The sequence below is a fragment of the Phyllostomus hastatus genome, unplaced genomic scaffold (genome assembly GCF_019186645.2).
Source record: "Phyllostomus hastatus isolate PE091 unplaced genomic scaffold, TTU_PhHast_1.1 phas_contig_148, whole genome shotgun sequence".
Lineage (NCBI taxonomy): Eukaryota > Metazoa > Chordata > Mammalia > Chiroptera > Phyllostomidae > Phyllostomus > Phyllostomus hastatus.
The window spans coordinates 448,447-470,900 of NW_025333607.1; the positions used below are offsets into that span (position 1 = coordinate 448,447).

Genomic DNA, 22,454 nt, shown 5'->3' on the forward strand with positions numbered 1-22,454 from the left:
TGAAACTGCCAATCACCAGTGGCCAATAGCTGTGGCTTTCTGAATCATCCCAATAATTTCTTCAGAAGAATGTTCGTTTAACACAAAATTTGCAGCAGATTTGTTGCTCTACTCACTCAGTCATTTTCAATGCGACAGCCACACAGTATACATGCTCACTCAAAGCCCCACTGACTAGAATAGTAAAGTCGTTGTTCACACAAGAGCATTCCAGGCCACTCTCCTTGGCTACCAGGTTACATCGATGTTGTGCAAACCATTCTTGTTATATTAACAATGGCTGGGCTTTTTTCTGGACAGACCTCGTATTTTAAACTTTCCTTGCCACACTGGTGCTCTCTAGTTATTTACCATGCCTAAAGGACTCGTGTTACTCAGCTGCTTCAACAAGCCTTGGTGAGACTGCGCTGTCATGCATCTGCCGTTTTCTCTCGTTTTATTTCCCCTTATGACACCGCATCCACTTATAGTAATCCCGAATTTGATGATAAGCTCTCAGAATTTTAGGTACTTATACATACCATCTCTTCTTACTGATCTCTCCCATTTCTAGCATTTTTTATCTCAGAAAATACCCATTTACTTTATTAAGTTTATTTCATTTCCAGGTTAGTTTCTGCCCCCAGTTTGATCATATAAATGGTGCTTACCTACTGCTTGATCACTTTTCTAACATATTCCAATCATTCTCATATCAAATAAAAATAGAAGAAAGTCAGAAATTGGGCTCTTCCATTAGAAAATCACCTTTCTCTGTAGGAAAGATATAAATCTTCAGGATCAATGTGACATCAGTACATCAAAGGATTCAACGGCTGGTCTTTTCACCCAAAACTGTTTTCAGTTTATTTCTGTCCAATGTCACAGGCTGTCAAAATGAAGTCGGCATAGGTTTCTACCGTCAGTTGCCACAAACAATTAGCATTACAAACATTATAAGCAGACTATAATAAAGCATTAACCAGATCTGACCCTGAACAGCACTCGTTGCCATAGTGATGAGGACTTAAACAGCCAGCCAAGATCAGGGTCAAGGGCACAGGGGCCTCCATGCTTCCAGGAGGGTGGTGCAGAGCAGCAAGGAGGAAGAGCCAGAACCCAGGCTCTGTGAATACAAGGAGATGGGCAGAGAGGTTTGCTGACTTCCCAAGGGTAGATCAGTACTTCCCTGAGGAAACCAGCAGCAGAAGGCAGACCACCAGTGCCTTCTGGAAACTCTCACAGGTCAAGTCTTCCCATCTGCAAAATGAGGGAATGAAAAGATGATCTACAGAGTTCTTTCACTTCCAGACTACTCTAAGTCTATGATTCCAATTGGGCCTAGGAACGTTTTTTCTGGAATAGTCTGAGTTGTAGAGTATGGGAAACAGTAGAGAAGACCTTCTAGAGTCATATAACTTCACCTCAGTGGTAGCCACTCAACTGTCCAAGTTTTTTTACGGGATCACACTTATTACCCAACAAGAGACCATTTCATGCTCCTTGGACAAGACTGTCTTAAATAGTATTATGTGGAATACGTCTTTCCCTGTTTAAACCTGTTAACCCAAGAGAGAAATCTAACAAGAAATGGCTAGAAAGTAGCCTCTCTTTTTGCCAAATGTATTCTCATTTAGTCTGCGTAGCCCAATTTATCAGCGCTCATGCTGTGGTTGGACAGCGACAGGCTAACAGAGCTGTTTCCTGTGTCACATTTGCACATGCAGAGAATGGACATGGGGCACAAGAGGTGGGCCCCCACAGTGCACTGAAACCCCTTTGGATTGAACTCCCAGGCCACGTGGCCACCTTCCCCACACCTTCTCTCACCCAGCACCCATCTGGGCCACTGGTCTGCTCCGTGGAAGGTGTGAGAAAGTGGCTTCCATGGAAACCCGCCCTGCATCCACCCACCACACAGCTGCTGTGCGGATTCCATTCTCTCACACTAATGGCTGAAGATGGTCCTCCACATGCAAAGGACAATACTCTTAACTCAGCATCAGTTTTGCCTTCTTTTGCCAAACTTTTCAACATGCTACACCTCCAAAGACTCTATTATTATCCATCTTAAAGAGTCAGACAACACAACACAGAAGTCAGTAACGCATGGAGGCTGTGTGGCGCCATCAGTCCCTGCTGCCTGCACTGTGGGTGAGGAACAGTGGCCCAGGAAACCTGGCCACCTCACCCCGTGCACCTAATGAGACAAACGCTCACTGAGGACTAAGGTCTTAGGTTGTGTTTCTTTTCTATGCCTAGTCCCGAAACACAGAAAATAATGTTTTTTTTTCTAAATGTTGAAGGAATTCATGGCAGCACTAGTTCGGGAGGGCCCAGTGTCCAGACCACAGGGAAGAATATTTACCACCTTCCATTTGCTGGCACGTTGGTGCTTTCAAAGCGCTCCCACACACCCCTGAGCACTGCAGATCACTGTGGGCTGAACGGAGCAGGGCAGAGGCCTTCCTGTTTGCCTAGACTAAATTGCTAGTTAGCTACCTGACTCAAGATAGGATTCATGCCTCTGGAACCACTCAATTTTGTCATCTGTAAAATGGTGATGATGCTTCACAGAATAGCTCTGAGATTTCAATGATATTGTTTTCTCATGATACACTGAGAAGTCCAAAGAGCTATCTGAATCTTTAGGCATTCTTTTGTATGCCTCAACCAACGGCAGCTAGCACAATACCCGCTGAAAAGCTGGTAAAGTTAGTAAGAGTGGATCATGGTTTTCATTGGCTGACTCCCCATACTAAGGCCATTGCTTTTGTTTCAGGTAAAGGCAGTGGTTGCTTTTGCTTGTTTGCATGTTTTCTTTGTTACATATGCTAATTCTGTATACACCTTGTTCTTGCAGAAGAGTACAAAAGCAAAGGGCAAAAGGGGAACAGGTTTCTCCATGGGCTCCATCTGCACCATTTTAATGGGTCTTCTTAAAACCCTGTATTTGTTAATGCTCTTAAAATACAAAATAGAGCTCAAAAATGCCATAGAATTTTATAAGGATTTTATAATTATTACTATAAAAGGACAATTATCTTTTCCATTGTTAGATAGCATTTTATAACAACAGGCAACTTCATTTTTGATGCATTTTCCACTTGTGATTCCCCACAGCTCCTACAATCATACTTGGTTCCAGCCATTTCTATCATGACAAGCAGCTGAGTTTCTTTCTAAAATGTAATATCTTGTAGTTTAATTTAATTTTACTTTATTTGTGATCATTCTTCCTACTTGCCAAGGTTATAATTAGCTCTAATCTCATATTTTGAGATTATGATTCCCTTTGGATTTTGGTTTCATCTTCAGATTTAATGAGTTTGCTTCTTATTCCCTCACTTCTGACACCAGAAAAACTGCAGAAAGATTAAAGGGGCAAAGTAAATGCCAATAGTGGAAAATGTATTGTATTTATCTGCAATGATATACACAGGCTCAAATTCTCACATATTAATTAGTGTGAACATATTATAAGTAAATGCCTCTGTGACACTTTATTCGTCAATCAGTTGACCTTTACTAAGCACCAATGCACCACATGTTTTGTTATATGCAATGAGGGATGTTAAAAAGGGTCCATGGATTCTGTTCTCAAGAAGCTTACAATTTATTGAGAGGTGATTGTGTTCCTTGAAGACAGTACAAAGGAGAGCAGATGTGCTTTCATGGTACAAGAAGAAAAAAACTGGGAAACTGTAGATGACGTCACAGTTAGTTCTTCTGAGGAGAAATGTGAGTCACAAACTTTCTTCAGGGATGTGACACTTTAACTAGGATTTAAGGTAATGGAAAGGGTTAGATTTCTGCTTGTGGTCATGATGGAGTCACAGGAACTGAATTTGCTCTCCTGCCTTAATTACAAAACTGGAAAAAATATATGTAACAATGGTGACACTGAACAACAGGCAGTGCAGGGCAGGGATCCCCAAAAGAAGACAAACAAAGGATGTAGCCCTGTGACTGTCTTCCTTACGTGCCTGAAGAGAGCCCAGGCTGCAGTACCCTGGAATGACCCCCAGACAGAACCTAGGGCTCCCCTGAGCTGATGAGAAAAAGTTGGGAGTCCCTGGAGCCCAGGTGACAAGAGCTGGCAGCACAGTGAGGAGGGAGCTGCAAAGAGCATGTCCAGAGACCTACCCCATGTGCTTGGTCAGCACACATGTGAGGGAGTCCTGGGGCCTGGAAGGCCCACCCCACACAGGCAGGAAGGCAGAGCAGTCTGCCTAGAATGGGCTCTGGAGTGTCCTGCTTCCTCAGTCCAAGGGGAAGGGCGTCCTGCCACACTCAGATGTGCTGCTCAGTGAGTGCCTGGCCCACACTGCCTTGGAGGGAAGGCTCTCGATCCTTCCTGACAAAGCCTAAAAGCAAACCTCAAAAAGACTGAAATGTTCAAATTTAAGTGCCTCCCACAGCAAACATAAACCATTTTAGAGGACTGCAAAAATACCAGTACCCAATGATGTGAAATTCAGATTAAAAATCCTCAGACATGCAGACAACATATGATGCACAGTAAAGGAGAGAACTGATAGAAAGGCACCAGCCAGGACCTAGATGACATTGTGTGTACACAAGGACAGTGAGTGAGATTACATGTGCAAGCACACACATTCAGGAAGGTGAAGGAAAACATAAATGTGATCAGAGAATCAGAGAAGATATAAAAAGAATAAAAAGCAAACTTCTGGTGATAAAATTATAATGTCTTGGATGAAAAACAGAGAAATAAAAGAAAGGAATGAATTATCAGTGAGCAGTGGAACATCAGATGGCCAAATGAATGGGGGTTCAAAGTTTCATGAGAGGAAGGGGAGAGGCAGGGAGAGAGAAACAGATTAAATATTCAGAAAACTACTGACTGGAAAAATTTCAAACCTGGTGAAAACTCTAAGCCCATAGATTCAAGAATCACAACAAATTCCAAGGAGAAGAAATATGAAGAAAATGACAATAAGGAACATCATAATAAACTTGCTTAAAATCAATGATGAAAAGAAAGTCTTAACAGCACCCAGAGAACAAGCACAGATCACACAGAAGAGCAGAAGTACAAATGACAGCAGATTCCGGTCAGACATAATGCAACTCACAAGTACACAGGGCAACCTGTGAGCCCAGAAATCAGTCAGAGCAATGCCTCACTGAGAGGACAGCAAAATGAAGACAGAGGGGCTAGTGTAAGGCCAGGTGTGCAGGTAGGAAGAAGAATCAGGCAGGACCAGGCAGGCGTGCAGGGCAGTAATGGAGGGCAGGTTGGATGTTGAGGGGAAACAGGTGAGCTGCAGATGGAGGGCCCTTCGTCTTTCAAGCTATAATAAAGAAACTATTATTTTCAAGAAAAGTGGGGCTTTCAGTGAAAAACTTTAAATGGGATGATATGATGCACAGTATTTTAGAAACCTTGTTTGGAATTGGTGAGGCAACATTTGGAGAAATTATCTACATATATGTAACACAAATAACAGTTACGTGTTATATAATATCATTGTATAGGCCATATATAATTGTTTTAAATGTAAGTTTGAAATATAAATAAGTACACCAATAGACATTAAAGGACACATCTTGGAAACTGGTTATAAATTATTCACCTCCAACTATCGAGGTGCTTTAAAAACTATGAACTTACTTTTTGATGAATGAAGTACTCACAATTGTGTTACACTAGAAGGAGCACAGGCCTGCACTCACTTCCCCGGTTACTTCTGGTCTGTGTAACTGGCCAGGTGTGGCATGACTACACCCATGTTTTTTGTTTGTTCAAAATCTCTTAATTTTATAATTTATTTCAAAACAAATTTAAAACAACGTGATTCTTTTTGCTAATTTTAGACACAGACTGAAGAACAAATTTAGATATCCAAAAAGACATGTCAATGTCATTTCATCTTGAATGATAAAAAAGGCTCCTGTTTTGTGATTACATGGCAAGGACTTACTAGACACAGAAAAAAACCTGTTATGGCCTTTGCTAGAGCTTCTTACTTAGAGTGGAAATGATATCCACATTCATCCTCACTTCCTCTTTGATAAATCAATATAAAATGAAATCCTAGGTATTAATAAAATTAAACATCTATCAAAGAGCATGTTCCAAAATAACATATTTTTACTAAGTTAAAATTCAGTCAAAACTGTATATGCGTATATTTTAAAATGAGTTTCCTCTTTGCTAAGACCAACAAACACTTCAGCTAAACAAGTTCGGAAGAAAATGTCCCAGTGCTGGCTGTCCCTCTACTTCTGCTTCTACGATTTAGGTGTGGAGCCATTTAACAAACCTCAGTGCAAACACTGTGAAAGCCTGCGCATGTGAGCATCCAGTGCCCGATCAGAAGACAGACTGCACCGCCGATTCCCTGGAGACATGAGCATTAGGGTTCCCTTCCTCTGGTGCAAACTCTAGGCCAGGACTATTTACCAGAAAAGTTGTCCACTTCTGAAATTCACCAATAATGGCAATAATGTACACACAAAAAAAACCCCTACCAACAAGAGGTGCTACAACATAGAGTTTTCTAAAGACAAAAATCATAGAACCATTGAAAAAAAATCATCCCTTTGAACCAGTTATATTCAGAAATGTGTTTAATAGACAAACTAATTAAAAAAAATAAATTTTAACCATTTTAGTTACCTCAAAATGTATGAAACATGAAGGCAACTTCAAAAGATGTATAAATTAGGAGTAATTTCCATATATGTCTTTATATATTCATGTTGCAATAAGCAGTTGCCCACCATTTTCACGCAAATGCACTGCTGATCCTACAGTCAATCTCACTACAGTCATCATACAGCCCCTTGTTTGCTGGGAAGGGCGGGACCTCCTGTGGCATCGCAGCACTGTTACAAAGACCTGCTATGTTGCAGGCATATAGCTACGTCCTGTGAGGAGTATGTCTCCTATCTATCACTGAGGACTCACTTATTTAAAGATTAGATATAAAAGGCTCCCTTCTTAATATTCTGAGACACCTATTTAAAGTGTCATGAGCTACAATCCTTATACTGTATTAAGTCAGGGTGAGCTTTCCTTTTCCCTTCTCCCCTCCTGGGGTCTTAAATCTGGATATCTGACTCTTTTTATAAGAAAATCTAGATAATGTATGAAAGTTTTGTATTTATCGTCAGATGTTTTTGTGATGTAGTCAGGGCTTATGTTTATGCTAGTGACAGGCAAGAGGAAAGAGTCATCTGAGATATATAATTCTGGACTCTAATGGCCAATGAGGCTGGGCAGTTTCAGGAATCTAGGTTCAGTACAGGAAATTTGAGTAAGAGACTCAGTGTCATAGACCAATATCAATAGCTGATATTTATGCAACAAATTGCTAAGATCTAGCACTATCTTGTTGGGTAGTGCCAGGCATTACTTAATTCTACAAATTAATTTGGATTCCATAGCCACCCATAAGACACTTGCAAATGACTGCTTCTGACCTACAGTTACTCAGAAAGAGTGAGCTGCATTTAAACATCTTCATATCACCAGGAATAAGTGTTTAAATTGCTATTGCTTTTACTAAGGTACCTGCTTCCTTTTGTCTAGTTCATGAGATGGTCAAACAGAATGCATTAACATTCAACATTCACTTGCCAAACATTGATTGAGCTTTAAAGTAAGAAAAGCATAGGATTAAATGGATGGCCTGTATTGAACTTCTACCTTATACAGTCATTCTAAGTACATAAAAAATACTTTCACACTTACCATTCAGACATCCTTAGTAAGGATGACCTCCTTAAAAATAGTTGTATATACTAAATGGAGATGTATTAATATATATTTATTAATTAGATAGCATAAGAGGAGAAATGTGAATAGCTGATCTTCCAGTATCTTACTTCTTGGATTAATAGCTACATGAAGTTTAAGATAAACGTTAATTGGAAACATGGATGAGGAAAAAATTAAAATTTCAACTATATGAGGGGGACCCCACAAAAATTAGAATTATCTTTTGGAGGGCAGGCCCCTTGTAGTTGGTACAGGCTACCCCCTGCTCCCAGGTGAGTGTTCTAGGAACCCATCTATATCAGTGTACCATGTGACATTGTTGTGAGAGGCTACATTTGGCTTCGCTAATTTGTTTTCAAAGATTTTTTCAAATCTTTGCCTATTTCATGATGGGTGATTACAAGCATACCTGCCCATACCACAATGAGTGGTCGGCAGTTTTTGATCAAGAATGGCATGATCCCTATGCTCCACCCTCCATATTCACCTGATCTTGCTCCAAGCAACTTTTTTTGTTTAGCTGGATGAAAGAGTCCTCAAAGGGAAATATTTTGTTAATGTGGAAGAGGTGCCAGAATGACTAAAAGACATCAAAATCAATGAGTTTGAAAACTGTTTTTGAGCACTGGAATTTTACATTCTTGATGGAGTATTGCATCAAATGGAGAGTTCTTTGAAGGTGAATGAACTTTAAACATGTAAGAATAAATACACAGATGGAAAGATGTCAGAGAAGTGAGTGGAAGCCACACCAATCTCCTTCCAGGACCAATCTGGAATTAAAATGATATTGTGGAGAAATTACCCAGAACAAACAACTGAACAAGAGTGAGAGAGAAGCCTTATAACCTCAGACAGAAGAGCCAGCTTCAACACAACCTGTCTGTGCCTTCACAAGATATACAAGATGTGGTGGGCAGAGTGACCCTTAATCAACCAGCTGGACGGAAGGACCTACCAAAGAATGACCCCCCACAACAATCAAAACCCAATTGCATCCAGAGAGCCAACATAAATGGCATCCCAAGAGCAGCAAATTCAGGAGATAAAGGAGACTGCACCACTGAATCTCACAGGGCTCCTACCATAGAAGTTCATACCACAGACTCGGAGAGTTAGAACAGATCAATTTAAGATGCAGAGGTTAACAAGAAGATTCTCACAAACAATGGGAAGACAAAGAAACAAACTGGAAATAAAAGGAAAAGAGGAATACTCGGAAAGAATGCTAAATGAAACAAAGTCAAGTCAACTATCAGATATTGAGTTCAAAGCAATGGTTATAAGGAAGCTCAATTAGCTCACTGAGAATTACCAAAAACTGGAGGGAAACTACAATGAACTCAATGCAAATTATACCAACATGATAAAGGAAATAGAAACTATTAACAAGGGCCAAGAGGAAATGAAAAAAAAAACAAAAACAACAATTTATGAATTGAAGAACACGGTAGAAGGAATCAAAAGCAGGTTCAATGAAAGCAGAGGATTGAATCAGCAAACTGGAGGACAAGGTAGAAAAAAAAAAAACACCCAGGAAGAGCAAGGAAAAGGCAAAGAGGCTCAGAAAGAATGAAGAGATGGTAAGAAAAATGCAGGACAACATGAAACGTAATAATATCCATATAATAGGGATATCAGAAGGAGAAGAAGAGGAGCAAGGGATAGAAAACCTATTTGAAAAAGTAATGATGAAAAACTTCCCTAATTTGGTGAGAGAAAAAGTCACACAAATCCAAGAAACACAGAGAGTACCAATCAAGAGGAAGCCAAAGAGGCCCACCTCAAGACACATCATAATTAAAATGGCAAAATTCTGAGACAAAGAGAGAATCTTAAAGGCAGCAAGAGAGAAAAGGGAGTAACATACAAGGGAGCCCCAATAAGGCTAGCAGCTGACTTCTCAATGGAAATGCTCCAAGCCAGAAGAGAATGGCAAGAAATATTCCAAGTAATGAGAACCAGAGGTCTGCAACCAAGGATACTTTACCCAGCAAGGCTCTCAATTAAGATGGAAGGCCAAATAAGGAGGTTCCTGGATAAAAGAAGTCTAAAAGAATATACCTCCACCCAACCAGCTCTTCAAAAGATGTTAAAGGGGCTGCTTTAAGAAGAGGAAGGAAAAGAGTGAGAGAGAGAGAGACAGATATGAAAAAATGGCAATGAATAAGTACCTATCAATAATAACCTTAAATGTAAATGAATTAAATGCTCCAATCAAAAGACAAAGAATAGCTGAATGGATAAGAAATTATGACCCATACATATGCTGCCACAAGAGACTCGCCTCAGAACAAAAGACCTACACAGACTGAAAATGAAGCGTTGTAAAAAAATATTCCAAGCAAATGGACAGGAAAATAAAGCCAGGGTAGCAATACTCATATAAGACAAAACAGACTTAAGAAAAACAGGCCATAAAGAAACCTGGAAGGCCACTTCATAATACTCAAAAGAGGAATCCATCAAGAAGACATAAACATAATAAACATATACGCACCCAAGATAGGAGCACCCAAATACATAAGGAAAATCTTGGAGAACTTCGAGAAAAATATTCATGGCATCACAATTATACAGGGGATTTTAATACCCCACTGTCAAAAAAGGATAGATCTGCCAAGCAAAATATCAACAAAGATATGGCGCTGTTGAACAATGTTCTAGATCAAATGAACTTAACTGATATATAGAAGCCTTTTATCCCAAAGAAGCAAAATATACATTCTTTCCAAATGCACATGGAACATTTTCAAAGATAGACCACATGACAGGACACAAAACAAGCCTCAACAAATTCAAGAAAATTGAAATTATATCAAGCATTTTCTCAGACCATAAGGACCTGAAACTAGAAACCAACTCCAAGGAAAAAACTAAAAAACACTCAACTTCATGAAGATTGAATAGCATGCTATTAAACAATGAATGGGTTAAGAATGAGATCAAGGTAGAAATTAAAATTTTCCACAAACAAATGAAAATGAACACATAACAGTCCAAAACTTATGGGACACAGCCAAGGCAGTCCTGAGAGGGAAGTTCATAATGATACAGGCCTACCTAAAAATGATAGAAACATTTCAAATAAACAACCTAACCATACACCTACAAGAACTGGAAGAACAACATTAAAGACAGCCCAGAGCAAGTAGAAGGAATGAAATAACCAAGATTAGAGCAGAATTAAAAAACATAGAGACTAAAAGCACAGTTCTAAGGATCAAGAAATCCAGGAGGTGGTTCTTTGAAAAGATAAACAAAATCAATACGCCTTTAAGCAGAAGAAAAAGAAAGGACCCAAATAAACACAATCAGAAATGAAAGAGGAGAGATGATATAGCTCATACCACAGAAATACAAAAGATTGTAAGAAATTTCTATGAAGAACTATATGCTAAGAAATTTGAAAACCTAGGTGAAATGGACAAATTTCTAGAAAAATATAATCTTCCAAAACTGAAGAAACAGAAAGCTGAACAAACCAACAACAACTGACAAAATCGAAGCAGTAATCAAAAAATTCCTGGCACACAAAAGCCCTGAACCAGACAGTTTCACAGGAGAATTTTACAAAGCATTTAAGGAAGAGTTAATCCCTATCCTTCATAGACTATTCCAAAAAACCCAAGAATAAGGAAGACTCCCAAAATCTTTTTATGAAGCCAGCATCATCCTAATCCCAAAACCAGATAAAGACATAACAAAGAAAGAAAACTATAAGACAATATCACTGATGAACATAGATGCTAAAATCCTCAACAAAATATTGGCAAACTGCATCCAGCAATACATTAAAAATATTGCATACCATGATCAAGTGGGACTCATCCCAGGAATGCAAGGATGGTACAATATTCACAAATCAATAAACCCAATGCATCACATAAACAAAATGAAACACAAAAATCACATGATCATATCAATAGATGTGGAAAAAGCATTTGATAAGGTACAGCACTCATTTATGATAAAAACCCCTCCACAAAGTGGGAATAGAGGGAGCATTCTTCAACATAACAAAGGCTATATACAAGAGACCTAGAGCTAACATCATATTCAATAGGCAAAAACTAAAAGCTTCCCCACTAAGATCAGGAACAAGACAAGAATGTTCTCTTTCACCATTTCTAGTCAACATATTGAGTAAGTAGTGTAAGTCCTAGCCACAGCAATCAGACAAGAAAAGGAAATAAAAGGCATCCAATTTGGAAAAGAGGAAACAAAACTGGCACTGTTTGAAGATGCCATGCCAATGTACATAGAAAATCCTATAGACTCCACCAAAAAGGTACTGGAAAAAATAAGTGAATCTGGCAAAACAGTGGGATATGAAGTCAATATTCCAAAATCAAAGGCATTTTTGTACACCAACAATGAAATATCAGAAACAGAAATCAGGAAAACATCCCATTTGATATAGCAACAAGAAAAATAAAGTTCCTAGGAATAAACTGAACCAAGGAGGTAAAAGACTAGTACTCAGAAAACTACACAACATTGAAGAAAGAAATTAAGGAAGACACAAACAAATGGAAGCATGTACCATTTTCATGGATTGGAAGAATTAACATCATCAAAATGTCCACACTACCCAAAGCAATTTATAGATTCAACACAATACCTATTAAAGCTACCAATGGCATACTTCTCAGATACAGAACAAACATACAGAAAATTTATATGAACCATAAATGACCCCAAACAGCCAAAGTAATTTTGAGAAAGAACAAAGTAGGAGGGATCAAAATACCTGATACTAAACTGTACTACAAGGACACTAATCAAAACAGCCTCATGCTGGCATAAGAACAGACACATTGACCAATGGAACAGATTAGAGGGCCTGGAAATAAACACAAGTTTCTATGGTCAATTAATAATCAACAAACAGGAAAGAAGCATAAAATGGAGTAAAAATAGCCTCTTCAACAAATGATGTTGGGAGAGCTGGACAGCTACATGCAAAAAAATGAAACTCTATCACCAAGTTACACCATATACAACAATAAATTGAAGGTGGAGAAAAATCTTAAACATAAATTGTGACACCATAAAAGTCCTAGAGAAGAACATAGACCAGAAAATCTCAAATACTCCATGCAGCAATATTTTCACTGATATGTCCCCTAGAGCAAGGGGCATAAATGAAAGAATAAAAAAATGGGACCTCATCAAAATAAAAAGCTTCTTCACAGATAAAGAAAACAGTATTAAAGCCCTCGCTGGAGTAGCTCAGTGGATTGAGCACAGGCTGCGAACCAAAGTGTTGCAGGTTCGATTCCCAGTCAGGGTACATGCCTGGGTTGCAGGCCATGACCCCCAGCAACCGCACATTGATGTTTCTCTCTCTCTCTTTCTCCCTCCCTTCCCTCTCTAAAAATAAATAAATAAAATCTTAAAAAAAAGAAAACAGTATTAAAATGAAAAAAGAACCAACCATATGAGAAAACATATTTGCCAATAGTACCTCAGACAAGGGTTTGATCTCCAAATTATATAAAGAACTTGCATGCCTCCATTGCAGAAATACAAACAACCCAATTAAAAAGTGGGAAAAGACTTGAACAGACACTTCACCAATGAGGACATTCAGAGGGCCCATATGAAAAGATGCTCAGCATCACTAGCCATCAGAGAGATGCAAATTAAAACCACATTGAGATACCACTTCACAATGGTGAGAATGCTCACAATAAATCAACAAACAAGTATTGGAGAGGATGTAGAAAAAAGGGAACCCTAGTGCACTGTTGGTGGAAATGCAGACTAGTGCAACCACTATGGAAAACAGTGTGGAATTTCCTGAGAAAACTAAAAATGGAACTGCCTTTTGACCCAGCAATTCTACTGTTGGGATTATATCCTAAGAACCCTGAAACACCAATTCCAAAGAACTTATGCATCCCAGTGTTCACAGCAGCACAATTCACTACAGCCAACTGCTGGAAGCAACTTAAGTGCCCATCAGTAAATGAATAGATAAAAAACTATGGTACATTTACATGATGACACTACACAGCAGAAAGAAAGAAGGAGCTCCTACTCTTGGCGACAGCATGGATAGAACTGGAGGGCATTATGTTAAGTGAAATAAGCCAGGCAGTGAAAGACAAATATCATATGATCTCCCCTGTAAGTGGAACCTTATCAACAAAACACATAAGCAAGCAAAATATAACCAGAGACATTGAAATTAAGAACAAACTGACAGTAACCAGAGGGGAGGTGGGCGGGGATAATGGGGGGGATGGGGGGAGGTTTTCAGGAACATCTATAAAGGACATGGGAAATCATGTCCTTTTTTCCCTTTTTCTATGGGAAAAAAACAAAGGGAGGTAGGATTGAGGGTGGGAGATGGGGATGGCTGGGGTGGGGCGAGTGGTGGGGGAAATGGAGACAACTATACTTGAACAACAATAAAAAATACATAAGATAAAGACTAAAATATATATATATATAGACAAATTTTTATAAATTCCATTTTTGAGGAGGCTCCCCTCTAATTTAGTTTTGTCCTAAAAAGCATTTTTAGCAATGTTGTCATGAAATTCTCAAAGTCCTTAACAAATAATAACACATCATGGTGTGATACAAAGATGGTATTTTATTTTCAAACAGGAAATAAGAGGCTATGGCAAGGCATGTGATCTATTTTAGATTTCATTAAATAAAATATGTATAATTACAAACTGTTTAATGATTATAATTTGTCTAATGCTTAAAAATGCAAATTATAACTAACCTGTATCTCATACTTTCCTCATAAGCCAAAATGTGAGTAGTCTAAAAATATACTGTACCTCTGTATAGTCAGAGGGCAGAAATACTACAGGAAAAACTCAGGCAAGAACAGGAGAGGTGGCATTGGATAAGGACAATAGTTTACCTGTGTTGCCCACTCTGGGCATCAAACTTTACTGCAACTAGATGATTCTAGAACTCAAAACTTCACACAGAAAATAGATTAGCCCTTCCTCCCTACCAGTTTTTTTCACTCATAGCATCCAGTTTATTCTCTCAGATCACTCCTCTGTTTCATCATTATTTCCGTGACTATTATATTTTTCTTCCTTACTAGAATTGTGTATTAGAACAAGATTGACACATTGCACGATATGCATTGCACTATCGACAGCTTGATAGGCAGAAGCTTACTCTATCAATACAAGTACAATTATATTTATCTAGCAATTATTAACAAAAGGACCAAAGTTATCTAATGCATCAACTTTAATCATTATGTAACTGATATTTTGCATTTTGGTAGCATTTGACTTCAGCCCAATTCCTCAGTCCTCTTCATTCATACTATTTCCCAAGGAATGACTGACACCATCTCCCTCCACTTCGAGGAGTTTGGGAAGTTACGTCTATGTCCAACTACGCACAGTAGCATGAGATCCAGACATTACGGACCCAAATGTGTGTATGAGGAAATCAAGTGAACTGCATACAGTAACAAGAATTTGTGGGCTAGAAAGATACACACCCTTTCAGGGGCACAAGAAAATACAGAATTTGCTGTTTTCAGCTTTTAATACATTCAACTTTCAAAGGTGTATTTCTGAAGTGAATTTCACATACACGTGTCTGACTGATCCAGTTTTATTAGGAAGATATTCTACATAAAGTGCTTCCCCCCCCCAAAAAAAAACAACTATAGCTTAGTCTTAACTTACAGAACTTTAAAAATTACAGATTTGAGAGGAATCTTGTAAAATGTGCTACAAACTTCTCTTACTAGCTGTGAACCTGTAGCCCTTCTGGATGACCCCCTTGAATATAACCTGGTCACAGGAGCATGGTGTTGGGCTTCCTTTACAGTTTTCAAATAAAGTTTTCCTACCTCCTTCTCAACCCAATGCCCCCCCACCCCCACAACACACACACATTTTCCTTGCTAGTAGTCTCCTGCCGCAATCACCCACCTCAACTAAAAACAGTTCTAGCTGTTCATTCTTCGATCAGTTGCAAGCTAGATACCCAGATAATCTAGCTTCTTAGAACTGGACACAAATTGAGAATAAACTGACTCCCAGGAGAGCCGGAAAGTTTTCCATTTTTGGCACAGAAATCAGGAAATCTGCTGGTTGGGTTTTTACCATGTCTTACCCATTTGAGGTTCACAGATAAGGTGCTTCCTGATAAGCGAGGTTTTATTGTGTTACTGAAATAAAACACAATGCTTTATAAAACAGCCTGGGGTTGCCTGACATACCTGAGATAAGTGAAATCTTTTAGACAGTTGATCGCAATATCCAAGGGGTTCAGAGCAGACTTCCTTTAAAAAACAGACTTCCAGAGGATAGAGTCCTCTGGAATATTTTTTTAAAGATTTATTTATTTTTAGAGATAGGGGAAGGGAGGGAGAGAGGGAGAGAAACATTAGTGTGTGGTTGCCTCTCATGCATCCACTACTGAGGACCTGACCTGGCCTGAAACCCAGGAATGTGCCCTGACTGGAAATCGAACTGGTGACCCTTTGGTTCATAGGCTGGTGCTCAGTGTGGTGAGCCACACCAGCCACGGCAGTCCTCTGGAATATTTAACCTGGTTAAGGATGCATTGATAAGGATGTGCTTTGGATTCAGTTTTAAGGGAACAAAGAGCAGACCTCATTAAAATTAGAGAGTTCAACCTCAATAGAGTAAGGCACTTCCCATCAATTTCCAAGGAACAGAAAAGTCCTTAATCTAATCCATAACACTTTACAACAGGGTACGGCAGCCTTGAGTCTGAACACTCTAAATTCATTAATGATCTTAACCTCATAATTAAATTGGGAACTTTTCCCCATCTCAAATAGGTTATAAAGAAAACCTTCTTCCTCTTCTTCTTTCCCACCCTGGAGTACTAGCCTATAACCACATGGATCTGAAGTGGTTCCTCCTCACTGTCCTCTGGTTGAGGCTGGCTTAGCATCACAGACCCCTCAGAACACAGCGTTGTTCCTCACTGATCCCAGTTCTCTCTGTCCTGTGCTCCATGGTGTGGATGGACCTCCCCTCTGTATGCTTAGCCAAGGAAAGACACTGGAGCAGGATTTTCAGAACACAGAGATGAAGAAAGAATGACCTGCTCTCCCCAGTGCAGCTCAAAGGAAAGCCAGGACATTTTGGGAAGAACAATCCTGGCTTGTCCCAAGCTGTCCCATGAACTCTCCTGTGCTGACCTGTGTACCCTCCTTAGCTGGCCAGTACATACTCCTGAGCTGTCCCAAGCTGTCTCAATACTGTCCTGGATTGTCTTGTGTGGGGTCCTAAGCTCTCCCGTGAACTGTCCTGAGCTGTCTTGTGTACTGTTCTGCAGTGTCTTATGCAGGGTCTTAAGCTGTCCCTCATTCTATAGGGCACTGAGGAATCTCAGCCTCTGACCAGTGTCCACCGTTGTGAGAACTAAAAACGTTCCACTGTGTCTGCCAGTGCTTCTTGGAGGGTGCCCCTGGCCCCCATTAGAACCCCCTGGACACGGTGCTGTGTTCCATCATCTACAGAATCTGTCACTGCCATCACCATCCAACAACAAAGGCAGGTGGAAGGAGGCCAGCACAGATAGTCTCATTCAACAGTTGCTGAGTTAATATGCAGAAGATGTTTAGGTTCTTGTTGTTTTTGTACACATTGAGCACAGATATTTATAGTGTGTAACTGTGGTTCTCAGACCCACTTCCTGTGTATCAACTCCTGCAACATCATCGTCTGAGTGTACCTTATAGCCTGGGGTGTCGGATTTACCTCTAATGTGAGCTCATTGAGGGAACAGTGTCTTATCCCCCTTGTCTGTCACTGTAAACCCAATGCTAAGCACAGTGTTTGGAATAACTATTGACAACAAAATAAATATATGAGTCAATAAATGAACACAGCAAAGCTTCTACCAACCATACCATCCAACAGGAATAGGCCCTGTCTCACAGGATTCCTGATGTTTAAAAGTTCAACAGAAGAAACTGTCTACTTGTATTGGATTACATTTCTTATTCTGTCAAAATTGTCTTTTGAAAAATCCTGTTGGAAAACATCCTCTGTTGACTTGAACAACCAAAGTCATTTGAAAATTGACATCACCCCATATGCAGGTTTTTATATGACCCCGGAGTCTGCAGAGGCCTCTCTGCTGCCCAGGCTTCTATAATCCTTCATTCATTGAACAAACCCGGGGATTTACTATCTATCAACTGAATCTTCTCTGTACCTATTTAGGGGTCTCCACCTAGGTTTTAAGTGTATCTATATTTAACCTAGTCTGTGTCTCAGTCTGCATGGGTACCCACATCTGTGTCTTTTAGGCACTCCTCGGGTCCTGAGGCCATGCCTTGGTGAATAAGACAGATACAACTCCTGCCTTCAAGAAACTATGATCAAATTTCTATATTTTTGACGCCATGACCTTCTAAGTGCTGACATTCTGGGGGAGGTCTATATTTTCACTCTAGTAGATTTAGGAAAGAATATAAATTATTCTAATCTTACACATTGTAGTTTATATCTTTGCCATCTGAGGCTGCTTATCAAAACAGTTCTTCCAAAGAAATACTGTGCTGCTCAAAAGACAAGTTTTAAAAATATCGCCTAATTCCTTATATGTAAATGTCAATTATGTATATATTTATACATTTATATAGAAGGCACATTTTTCTTCACTGACTTGATTTTCCAATATTTGGTTAGGACTTTCACTTCCACATTCATCCTACCATTGGCACAGGGACTGCCTCGTTTTCCTCTGATGTGTGCGTCCAGTGTTGGTGTCAGCGTAACACCAGCTTCTTTAGGTAAGCTGGAGTGTTTCTGCTTCTTGTACTTTCAGACTTTCTATAGCATCAGTATTATTTCTTCCTGAAATATTTGATAGAATTCACCATCCTTGATAGAATTATTATATGTGCAAAATAAAACTTCACATTCTCTTTATGAAGATGAGAAGAGGCTAATCCTAACCCTGATGCTGGTTTTTTTTTTCCCCTTTGGTTTCTGATATCAACCCCACAGCAGCTGAAGCCTGGTGGAAAATATTTAAAAGGTATAATTATAAAAGCCAAAGGGGGCTGGAAGCAAAGGAGGGAGGTGGGTTTTGCTGGGGTTGAGGGGGAGTGGTGGGAGGTAAACACAGACAACTGTAATTGAACAACAATAAAATAATTTAAAATATTTTTAAAAATGTAACAGACAATGATAGGAATTTTGGAATTTTCTAATTTAGACAAACATTAGGAACACTGGCTCAGTTAAACTGTTCTATTTGTTTTAAAAATATTTGAATGAATAAGTTCACAACTTTCCTTAATGTTATCCACATTTGAAAATGGAAAACATAAATCCACTGAGTACATGCTCTATAATTTTGTAGGCATTTTTTTCAATTTGGATAGATATTACCGTAAGGTGGTGTTTTGCTAAAAGTCAGGTTACCAAGAATTGAAAGTGCTCCTGTAAATGGTTTATTCCCATGCCCTCACTGAATGAAAGCAGCCCCATAAAACCATTGACTGCAGGCAGGCTCGACTCATAAGCTCTGAAAGCAGGTGAGCTCCTTAAAGCCTTGGTGCCAACCTCCCACAGCAGACCAGCCACTGAAGAACCATCCGTCCTTTTGATCTCCTAAGGAAGCTCAGCTATGGTGGTGAGGGGGGGCAGTTTGCCTCTACCCCCAAATAGGTCTCTTTGGGACAGTAATTATTTTAAGCTGGTTATTGTTAAGAAACAAAAGAATCAGGAAGAAACTTTGACCTCCCCCCTGCTTGCAGGGGGAGCTGGCATCACAGAGAACTGTAGTTTAACATGAACTAAGTGTGACAGACAGGGAGTAACCCAGCAAGACCCCTGGATTCACAAGTCTCTGTGACCCTTTGTGATGATGACCCAGCAAACTTGGGTTTACCAAACATTTGTTTCCCCCTCTATGGACACATGTAATTAAATCTTGTCATTTTCTCCTGTTAATTTAAGTCTTAAGTGAAAAGAACTAAGAGAGTTGAGAGGGGACCTGCTTCCCCAGCACTGGCATATGGGTGCAGCTGCATTCCTGTCCCCTCGCCCTTCCCTTCGGAGGACTTCGTGACCACTTTCCTTGAAGTGAACTTCAAGTGGAGCTGACAGAGGCTACTTCCATGCCTGACTCCAAATCTCCCACGTGCTGGCCCACACTCCTTTGTCCTTTCTGTGAGCTGAAATGATGCTAACAGGAGAGGCTTTGAAAATGGCGACCTCAGGTAGAACACACGGCATGGAGCACCTTTAAGGATCTTGAGGGGCTTTAGGTGAACAGTAAACTTCTGCATCCCCTGGACCACTGACCAGACTATATCAGTCCCGCATTAGAGCAGTGTAGCCCTCCCTGTCTACTCCCTACTCTTGATGGATGCTCCAGCAAATTCATTCTATCTCCTGTCTTCTCACTTACCTTTAAAACAATAATGTATTGATATTATGATAGCTCCTATTGTTTTATGTTTCACCCACTTTCAAGCACTACCTGGACCCCATTAGTCACCACAAAGTCTCTCAGACAGGTTCTATCATTGCCCCCCTTTTGTAGATGGGAATATTGAGACTCCTCAAGTAACCTGGTGGGGCTGACTGAGTGCCTACACTCTTTCTTCTGACCCAATGTTCTTTGTTTCTCTGAACTCACCCCAGGCAGGTATGTAAATGAGAAGTGGCCCACAAGTCCAGCATCTAAAAGAAATGATGTTACGAGTAACTACATTGTAGTGAAATTGTTCATAAGAATTCCATCAATATGAACAGTATTTAGATAATCAACTTTCACTTTTTCTTATTTTAGCTGTACTGGTCAGTCCAGGATGACTGATGTGAGTTGCAGACTTACTCTGCAGAAGTTAAATTGCAGACATTGACTGGGTAGTAAGAACATTTAGCCCAGACACCTTGCCTTTATTTTCCCCTACAGCAGCGATTTTCTATCTTTATCATCTCATGGCACACATAAACTAATTACTAAAATTCTGCAGCACACCCAAAACTGTATTATGTTTTTGCCGACCCTACAAAAATAGGTATAATTTTGATTGACTTACAGAAATAATAACAGTAATTACCCACCCTTTTTCCTCCAAGTGGTTTTTTTAAAAAATCAGGTGCCTATACTTATAAATAAGGATTTCTGGTATCTAAGAATTAACCAATCAGATATAACCTTATTATATGACATGACCAATAAGATGGAACTCTATGATATATATAGTTATATATATATATCACATATATAAAATATGTAACTCTATGTTCACATTATATATATGTATATATATATATAAATATATATATTGATTGTTCAAGGCAGGACATTTATACAAGACAGTTATTGTTGTGATGGCTGTTGTCATTTTCTATTGGACAATATAAGGGAAAAGAGGTCAGTGTTCCTGACTAGTCTGGTACTGTCATATGGGTTTTAAAAATTTTTGTAGCACACCTGTTGAAAATCGCTGCCTTAGAGCAACACAAGTGATGCATATAGGAGATAGTGATGAATATCACTTCAATGACTATCTCTTTAAGGGATAGTTGAATTATTTTATAAACTTGACATTAGCAACAAATCCCAAAGGGCTCTTCACCTTTTGCTAAGGAGAAGATGAAAGAATTCATCAGGACCTTTTTGGCAAGAAGAACACTCCTGGGTGGTGGCAATGTAAATACCTTAAAATGGAAGTCTTCACATGGAAATGGGATTTGAAGAATTGACTGAATGATGACACCAACACAAGCTATCAAAAAATTTCTAAATAAATTGCAAAAATGCAACTGACTACATAACAGATGCCACTGGAGACTTCCTAGAGTATTCATTCATCACAGAATTTTTTCCCATTTCACTATTTCAGCCCTTCATGTATTAGACTTTCTACCAAGAGCATTTGTATCTATATGTCTATCATTTTTCCAATTATATCAGCCAGCCCATCAAGTAGGCTGCAGACTCTAATGCTGAATTACAGGGGCAAAGGTGGAGGTACTTACAGGTCAGAATGGTTGGGAAAGGCAGTGCTCAGAAGACAGTGTTAAGAGGAAGTGCTGAAGAATGGGTGATGTTCAAGATGAAACTTGACATAATAAGACAAGTATTATTCCCATTAATAAAGATTCAACCTATGAATAACTATTTCTTAAACAGCAATCATGAAGTTAGACCCTTACTCTTAGCTGAGACATAAAGCCATAGTGTTGTGTTACACAGCTTCTTTAACCCAAGCATCCTCCTACACCAGGGCAGGTAAATCTTTGGTACCCTAAATGGACTATTTTGTAATCTGAGGTCAGGATACCCTGTGTAAGTTTTAATTTGTTTACAACAGAAACTCTTCCTGAACCAAACATGCTCATTCTGGTGAGTGATTAAACTGCCCTGTGAAAAAGGGCTCCAGCCCCACAGCCCAGGCCTTCACACAGCACACACACCTCCCCTCCAAACAGCTGGCTGAGCAGCTCCATGTGGAGAGAGAAGGAGAACACTTTGCTTTTGTGCTTTAGGATTTATCTGGAATACTAGAGCCAGACACAGTGGTTTTATCAAAAACAATCTCCCTAAAGGCAAAAAAAAAAAAAAAGAAGAAAAAGAAAGGGAAAGGGAAAGGGAAAGGGAAAGGGAAAGGAAAGGAAAGGAAGGAGGGAAGGAAGGATCTATTTAAATTTGTTATTGCAAAGTTCTCAAGGGTGGTAAGAAAGTTTTAGCACTAGCAAAGGTTCTTTCCTTACCA

General features: G+C 39.4%; 1 protein-coding gene across 5 annotated transcripts in view; it reads right to left on the reverse strand.

Moving 5' to 3' along the window:
* CHRM3 (cholinergic receptor muscarinic 3) overlaps positions 1 to 22,454 on the reverse strand; it is a 458,960-nt gene that overhangs the window by 119,944 nt on the left and 316,562 nt on the right. For 2 of the 5 annotated variants that reach the window (XM_045816546.1, XM_045816537.1), the window contains one exon: positions 20,366 to 20,409. The exons of the other annotated variants lie outside the window; for them this stretch is intronic. In XM_045816546.1, coding sequence (XP_045672502.1) covers positions 20,366 to 20,409 — 44 coding nt within the window. The remainder of the gene's footprint in view (positions 1 to 20,365; positions 20,410 to 22,454) is intronic. 5 annotated transcript variants of the gene reach the window in all.